The sequence below is a fragment of the Varroa jacobsoni genome, unplaced genomic scaffold, assembly GCF_002532875.2.
Source record: "Varroa jacobsoni isolate VJ856 unplaced genomic scaffold, vjacob_1.0 contig05394, whole genome shotgun sequence".
Classification (NCBI taxonomy): domain Eukaryota; kingdom Metazoa; phylum Arthropoda; class Arachnida; order Mesostigmata; family Varroidae; genus Varroa; species Varroa jacobsoni.
The window spans coordinates 1-8,968 of NW_019215550.1; the positions used below are offsets into that span (position 1 = coordinate 1).

The window sequence follows — 8,968 nt, forward strand, 5'->3', positions numbered from 1 at the left end:
TATATATATTATAGCAAGCACAAGATGTTATGTGATAGGAACAGAATTTCGCTGCCCTTACCAATAAGACTGAGCTTAGCTTTAGTGCAGTTCTGCTCTATCGAATTTCTTTTGTATTTGTGTCTATCGGGAGCAGTTTTATTGCCAAAAAATGCCAAAGCATTAGGACTACTTCGACCCATTTCTGTTCAACGACATTGAACCTCTTAAATTTGTCGAGTAAAACAGATTTTGAAATCGGCCGCTCTTCGGACGATTATGGCCTATGTTGACTCAAGCTTTAAATTAGCCAAATCATATTAGATAAGCTAGTAATACCACATACCTATGCAAGAGAACAAGATGACCCCTGAAATAAAGTTTGGCAGGCGAAAAAGAAGTAAGAAGCAGCACCCGAAAAAGGTTGAGCTGCTGGATAACTTCAAGGTGACCAAGAAGCATCACGAAGAACCGACTTTGTATGCTGAAGTCAAATTACTGTACTAGGTAACGACCTCCCTGCCATCTCTATTTACCAACAACTATCGTTACTTAGGCTACATGGTGCTGAGCTAGATATCCGCCCTAGGAAGCTATAGGTTTTTGTAAGAAAAAAGAGGATGTCGTCAAACTTAAGTAAAAACAGAAACTAAACGGCCGATAAAAGAATTAGGCAAAAACGCATCATCTGCTGAGGTCACCTATCCTACTTAAGCGGTACGATGGCACAACTCTCTTTATTCACACAAATCGTTTAGTGTTTATATGCCATCGTGTCGTAATATGGATATTTCAGCGGTCTCAAATCGTTCTTGGCATTATTTACGATGAAGAGAATATTTTTATAGGATACTATTTTTATAATATCATTTGCTTATTAGCTACATCTCTACAATCAAACACAAGGAAGAGACGGAATGGCAAAAACGATTAACTGTTCCACTTAAATGAATTAGTGCCCACATAATGGCTGTGGAGTCAATCAGGTGGCTCGACAAAATACAAACTCTTCCAATACTTTACTAAGCTGGCCTTAGCTATCAACAAAGAAGTGTACCATCTTTGCGCAAAGTTTTATATTTTCGACCCCAAATCGAAGATCGAATCAGCCTTATGCAAACTTGATTGTCTAACAAAAATTAAACATCTGGCTGCGGGCATTGGACATAATCGCAGCACGCAACACATGTCTTCTATACAAGATGGTGTTAACAGAAAACTATTCACATCCAGTGCTTTACCGTATATCCAGCTAGGGCGATACACTATTAACTCGCCGGGGTCAGGAGCGAACAATTTTTCAAAATGATAGCAGCACTCTTGTCCTATCAGAGCGAAGGTTATTGGTCTCCGAGTTTGATGTATCTTCGTCCTTCAAAGGCAGCTGACGCAAGCTCGAAGCACAAGCCAAATCCAGAGGGTTACAAGTCAGTAAGAGAGAACTGAATTCGGCCCTTCCAGCCGGGCGCGCCAAAAGATCCGCACCCTATTGCCATGAACTGATATAGACACGGGTGAGTCTTCACCAACCCGCTGCGCAAAAGAAATTCATTCATTGCTATGTTAGCCTAATAGAGGTGATTCTCGTTCAGCCCGGGTTGTACTTACTCTTCCCACTGAATATGACACTTCTCCGTGGCCGTGGCTATCACAGCCAGATCAACTCACTCGTTTACAACTGCATCTAAGCACATTAATTCTAGATCAAAGAACGTTTCTTGTAAACAATGTCAGAGCTGATCAGTGGCAATTCATCTGAAAGTACTTAATCGTACATTGTATAATCGTAACGCATGGTATTGAGCACAGGAGCTATCTTGATCTGGGTACGGACTGATGTTTTTAATAATTTCTATAATTAACTTAATTTGTATAACGACTAAGCTGTGTTCACCGTTGCTTAAAATAAGCACCGTTTGTAAGAAATACCTAGGTTTATTAATGCGCATAAACCTATTGGGAACAGGAACGAAAACACATACCCCGCAGCGCATTTTGTGTCATAACTCATGAAATCAGTGCTGTGCCTATATATTTGAATAGATTTAAAAACTAATAGGCGTTATACTTATTAAAAAAGATTTAACGTTAATTATGCTTCGAATAGAAAACGACAAATTTTAAAATATATAGTATTATACATGCATAAACGGGTAGTAATTTGTGCCTGAATCAGCAAACGAGATGTTTGTACCACATACGGTTAGTGGTCACAATCCGTCGATCAATGCTTTATTATCAGTTTCAATAGCAAGTACAATTTATTCAAATTTTCAATTACGGCCGAATCAACGTGTTTTTCAGCAGGACCAGATATTGAAAATTAATCTCTGCAAAAATACTGTCCTTATTAATTGGCGGTGGTTATTTCGTAGCGATAGATGCATTAGCTAACTCTCCAATCGTTTGTGGCTGGTAAAATTTTCAAAATTGACCAGCAGATGTCTTTAGCGAGAAATTCCAAGTATTGATCAATATTGCTGCAAGACTTGAAGCAATCATACCGGTTGACTATGGCAGGTCTTTAATCGAGTGACAACAAATTAGAAGGCGAAACTTCGTTTCTTACACACACGGAAAAGAGCGCAAACATTAACCTTTCACCTGTCCCAGATTGTATAGTGGCATAACACATTTTAGTGCATTTTACATTAGAAGAAGACAAAGTCAAATCCTCTGCCTTTATACTACTGTTTTTAATTGCCAACTTCTGTGTAGTTACGTCTTGTGTCGGTTATTTTCAACGTTAGGACTTTTTTACTGGACGTAGATCAAAGAACGCCTCGACTCTTCTCTCCGTTTTCTTCTTTCAGTTAATTCGTTTGCAAAATACCTTCAGGCTACCTCTAGGTTATTATCAATTTCTCGTACACATTTCTAAGTTTTGAGCGTGTAGCAATTTCTTCGGTAAGCGTTCACTGCTTAGGAAATACACGACCGTACAAGTTTCTTAAGTTGAAATCCACACGAAATAATAAAGACAGATTTTTTCATCTAAGCAATTGATTCCTACTAAAAAAATACAGTTTTCATCTAAAAGGAAGCGAACTTGAATACAAAATTGCCCAGTAACGGTTGCTTCACTTATTTAAACTAACAAAAACAGAAGTAAGATGTGCCTTATGCCATTTAGTTACGTCTCCAAACTTCTTGAAACATCGATATTAAAAAACACTTTGATAAGGTATTCAACTTTGATTTTTTAATAAAATTAGTTGCTCTCCTATTAAAAGTAAGATGTGTTTTTCTAATTATTATCGGTGTTTATTAATAGGAATAAAAATAGAGAGATTTTGGGGGAGCCAAAAAGAATCATTTAAAGTGAAACAGTAAGTTAGCGCAAAATGCCCTTATCAATTATCCGGTTAAGGATTTATCGAACACAATTCTGAAGTGTTTCTTATTAAATTGATCCACAAAATATCCCGACTTTCTATTTTTGCCAACACCATTATTATTTCTTGTATCGCGAGACATGGGAAGGTTTATCTTGGGACGGTTCTCCTTAAAAATATATTTAATTACAAATCCACGCACGTTACAGACTGGTCAACCCTTTTGTTAATTAGCGATTTTGTAATAATAATCTAATAATAATTAGCAAAATTTTAAATACAGCACGCTCCATCCGCACAAGAAAATGTTCAAGATAAACCTAAATAAATTTCTATAATATAACAATACCAGTATTGATTAATTCGCTAAAGCCTAATCAAAGAAAACCGCCCGCAAAAGATGCCCCAAAACACGCATGCATTCATTCCAAGATGGCGAATCGCATAGAATCCGTTTTGTATGATTGCTGCTGTGTCGTCGGGAACACTTTAACGAAATATTTTAATTTTTCATTTATTTTTATTAAATGTTATATAGTAAAATATGCTTACACGTGAAAACGTACTGTGAAAGCATTATGGAGCAGAAATTGCCCAAAGTGGACTCGTGTCAGTATTATCGCCAAACGATTATCAAGTGACGTAGTGAATAGCTGGATCTCGCGGAAATCAAGAACTTCAAATATCTCAATAGTACAGCAACTTATTGAGAATTTCAAACTTTTCTACCTAATCCATAGGTATGTAATGCAACCAAAAGCGATTATTTGCATAGCAATCGGCTGGAATTTGCTTGGCTATCGAATAACTTGTACTCACTCAAACTGACAATCGAGCTCTCGGTTTTCCGCGAGCACAATTCGATGTAAATGCGATGACGGTGTTTTCATGTTATCTCCGCAAAGTACACTACAGTACCTAAGAAACTGGTAGAAAATAGTGGGGGTAGAAAAGGCATTGGCAGGGTTTTGGGCAGGATCCTGATTTTAGTTCGTGTTGGCTGTCACGGAAACAGCGCATTCAAAAGGGACGACGACGAGTAGGACGTCAGTATGGAGGAGCCCCGTCGGGTAATGATCTGCCGGAAGGTAGTCGGCACTGACGGGGTTGCTCGAGTAGTGCTAGAGCCCGCCGAAAACGTTCCAAGTCCCATACAAACTCAACAAACTGTCACCGATGAAGACGACAATGGACTTGAGGTAACTGTCGACACAGAATCATTGTTTATCGTGACATAGTCGATATTGTTTTATGGTACTATTTGTTATTTATGTATAAACATTTATTGCGTTAACAACTGTCAAACAGCGCTGCAGTGCTTTTGTATAATGGACCTTTGTTTTACATGAATAAACATTTATTGCATCAGCCAAGGATTCGTTTTATTGTGAAAACTTCTTTGTTTATTAGTGATGCTCTTAATGGCAACAATTGCAGTCAAATAAAATGATCAATATTAATTACCGTCTCAATTAAGCATGTACAAAGACAGCGTCGCGGAGCTTTTTAATAATGAAAATTGTATTGTGGTATTCAAGTATCCCCCGGTTTTGTATATTTCATTTTGGGAGGTCGAATCAGTGCAATCAATGGACTTTTTAGTTTGATGAGCTAATAGGTTTTCAAGTTTTACATTAAAACATTCTGAGCAGCGTCCGGTGTTGGCATTAAGCATTGATTTAGACTACCTGAGCTAATTATAAGCAGAAGGGTCATACATAGTCTCTTAGACTAACATATTCACTGATCTTATATACCTTAAAATTAAGTTAATCAAAATAAGAAATCCCCATATGACAAAATGAGGAGGCTTTGTATAAGCTGATAACATTTTCTATAAACAGATATTTTTCTATCCTTATGTTATTGACACAAATATTGCGAGTATATGAACGTCGGCGGACTCGAATCAACTTTGCACCCAAAAAGATAAAATATCGACCCTCATTTTACTCCGTTAATAAAAATAATGTCTCACGATTGAATTCTGCTTGTTTAGTTTCTCCCTCTGAGAACGTATAATAATTTTCTGCGTATATCTTAATTAAGAAAATATCAATTGCTCGTTTTTTTAGGATGACACCCTTCGGGATATGCCATCGCACGAAGCTGGCGGAAAGGCGCAGAAGCCTTTCATTCAGTGCGAGATCTGCGGCAAGAAATTCTACGTCACCGACACGACATACAAGCGAACGCCGAAAGAACGCCTGACCCTCCATATCGTTACAGAGCATGATAAAGAGCGCCTGTACCAATGCGACTCTCCAGGATGTTTCAAAGCATACAATAATGTCAAACAACTGAATCAGCACAGACTGGTAATGTTATAAAAGAATACGGTTATTTTTTTCGCTATACTGATATCGCTTCTATTGCTGTTTGTAACATCGATCAATTTTATTATACATCTCTGCATATAAACATCTGATTTGAACTGCTATAATGAAGTAGTGATACGTCGGCGCAGGCCAGGCCGTAGCTTGTATTATGAGAACGATAATGATGATGATGAACAACAAATAAATAACAACGTGAATTTTTCTGGGATCTTCTTTTAAAATATTTTATTTCTTTTTCTTACCCTCGATTTCCATAAGGTCCATACCAATAAGAAAAATCATAAATGTCCAGACTGTCCCAAGCGATTTCATAGAAAAACTCATTTATTGGCGCACATGAGGCGGCACAACGCCAATCCAAATTTTAAGCCAAGGGCCAGTCGACGCCAATGTAACCCTTACATTCAAGTCCAGAGAAAGAAGAATGGACAGCCTGTATCGGAACCGACAACAGGAACACCCCCAGCAACGACAGCCACGACGACATACCAGATCATAGAGGTAACTATTACAGTACGGTGGAGTATGTAAAATTGTTTAGTTTTTATCGTTAGTTTCTATTATATACTTTTAAACTGAAGTCTAAATAGTACTTTCGCCACAGGCAAGTCTATTTTACATAAGCTGAGTATGAGCTTCAATTTTTGTTAAAACATTCAAGCTCATGTGTTTTTCAAGGTACATCCGCCCGTATTTCAAACCGCATTCAAACAATGTAAATTATTTCCAGTAGGTAATTATATCACAAAACAAATTCCTGTAAGGGTATTACTATCCGTTGCCTCTTTTTCACAGGCTGCCAGCAATAGCATAGCGCCAGTAGGTACTACAATGGTTGTTGTCACAGAAGAAGAACTCGAACAAATGCGTCGCCTTGGTGGAGAAGTTGTTGATCGCGAAACGGTGATGGCCTACAACGAAGTTGATGGCTCTGACCAGATCGAAGAAGACGAAGACGAAGAAGCCGTACTCGACGAGATCGATAATGAAATAGGTGACAAATCTGAGCAGAAAGCAGGTGATTAGCACGCCTCAGCTTTCTTATGAAATATTTCATTCAGCATGTGGCGATCATGCTACTGATAAAGGCGAACGATATCGGTCGGGTAGGGGTTTTCTAAAAAATCTTGATCTAGTTAAGCTTGAATTTCATTGGTATCTGTACTGGGCCATTAGCATCGGCGTGTGCATGAGAGGTGTTATTTACTTTATGTATGCGGTAAATTTGGCAATCCGAAAATTCAGATGCTGATTGGGAACACTGTGAGCACAACTGAAGATGAGAAATTAAGTCTGAGTAGAATAAGGGACATTATGTTCATTTAAAAGGTGCTTCTTATGAAGAAAAGGCTGATGCGCGGATCTGAAAATGAACGAAAAAGGGAGTTAAACATAGATCGATTGGAGAACAGTGGGTATCATATAAGACAAATCATTAACTTGTGCAGTTGCAGGTGGAGTTGCAGTAGGCGAAACCGCATAGTGATAGGGTACTAAAGTAAGAATTTAAGCAGAAGTGAAGTAATAGTAGTTACTGCATGATTTAAAAATCAATCGATATTAAAAATGTGAATAGTGAAACAAACAGCGATTCCTTGCCTGAAGTGTAAAGATTGACTACTCAGTCTATAAAATTTATGAACAGACAACTAAATGATCAATTTACTGAACATTTGTACACAAGAACTAACTCGTGAGGGTAACAACCATGTGAATGGGGTAACGCTAAAAGAATGTTTCAGCAATTACATTCAGTGTATACCAGCAGGTCGCGTCGGTACTGTATTCTACTACGTTTCTGAGCATTTCAGCGACGTGTAGCACGACTGAAATTATAAAATATTATTCTTTTTTTTTATTGCGTGCACGCAAGAAGCTGCATCAAAAAGTCTGTTTTTGAGTCAAAAAAAACGAATTAGAAAATAAGGAAGTTTTTTTCTGCAAAGCGTTTGTTGCATCACAAAATACAGTTATGAAGTAGTTTTGTGTTGCTGAAAAATTGGTTAACTTTTGAAATCTGAAGTACATTAAAATTTCGGAAAAGGTAATTTTGTTTTAGACGATTTTTTTCTGTGTTTTTCTGACTTTTGGCCACATCATCTGTTGTATACCGATCGTGTTGAATTAGATTTCTTGCCTCTGAGGCATTTGACTGCGTTTGTTATTTTATGAACATCTTAAGATGACTCTACTTTGGTGCGAATGCGTAGGGAATAAGCTAAGAGAACACGAAAGCTGCACATGTTATAATGTACATAATCAGAAATGTGTATATTAATGAGCATACGTAATAATTTACTAATTGAATCAAACAATGGTAAATGATTGAAAACGGAACTGTATTACTATGGTATGATATCATTTTTTTATTATCAAGTATTTTAGATAGTAACGAAATGGTCTATCGAAGTTAAGAGGCCGTGATTTTCGGAAGCAACATGGATCTGTTGTAGAATAATCCCGAAGATCCTGTAATAATATTAATAAATATATATGTTCTGTTTTTCTGTAAAGCTTTTATAGTATTTTTAGATATTAATGATGTTTTCCCAGGTTTTCATTTTTTATTTATTTAGGAGGCTCGGATTCTAGTGTCCTAGCTAAATCAACAAATTTAATAATAAATCTGTTTATCATCTTTGTTAAAAACATTCAGGTAAAATTAGTGTGTATGTATCACGGTAGATGCTATAATACAATCAAAATTCAAAGCACAAATATTTTTTTGGTTTTTATTGTTTTTACAAGTCTATATACCTACATTAGACCAACTCTGGGATCAACATTTAAAAGATGGATGAATCAAGCATTTGCCTGTTCAGACAATTATACTAAAAATAACAAAAAAAAAACATTAAAAAAACCTCCAATAGTACTGTTGAATTTGTTTTTAATCTTCCCACTGATATTTCAATGTTCTGCAAAAGAATATTTAACTAACCGTCCAAATCATACCTTCGACATGACTCGTAAATACGGCACTATTCAATTAGAGTAAAATTCCTTTATTTTCGTCATTTTTTTTGCGTATTTTTTCATATGGAAAGGCAATTAAGGTTTAAGAAGATCTTTGATTTTGGCGGAGTATAGCTCGCTCCACATCAAATATAGGTTTGGTAATCTTTCTATCATTGCAAGTTCATTGATACCATTAGTTGTATCTTCAACATCTTCATCGTGCCAATCGTGAGTATGCCCCTTCCTACTCCTTTGTCTGTTCATCCTCTTTCTTTGTATTTTCATTTTTCACGCGCCTATGGGTTCCTCAGTATTATAATTACTTATTTTTACCTCTGTTGTTATTTTTTTTAATTC

General features: G+C 36.7%; 1 protein-coding gene across 3 annotated transcripts; it reads left to right on the forward strand.

The window, feature by feature from the left end:
• Positions 1-3,735: 3,735 nt before the first annotated feature.
• LOC111273191 (uncharacterized) lies at positions 3,736-8,166 on the forward strand. 3 transcript variants are annotated; one of them, XM_022854885.2, is made up of 5 exons: positions 3,739-4,054; positions 4,330-4,513; positions 5,390-5,632; positions 5,912-6,154; positions 6,449-8,166. In XM_022854885.2, the coding sequence occupies exons 2-5, from the start codon at positions 4,367-4,369 to the stop codon at positions 6,677-6,679; spliced, it is 864 nt and encodes a 287-aa protein (XP_022710620.1). In that variant the 5' UTR covers positions 3,739-4,054; positions 4,330-4,366; the 3' UTR covers positions 6,680-8,166. The 3 variants fall into 3 exon arrangements, with proteins under 3 accessions (XP_022710621.1, XP_022710620.1, XP_086829626.1); XM_022854886.2 differs by lacking the exon at positions 4,330-4,513 and having other exon boundaries at positions 3,736-4,054; XM_086973500.1 differs by having other exon boundaries at positions 3,740-4,513.
• Positions 8,167-8,968: the final 802 nt, after the last annotated feature.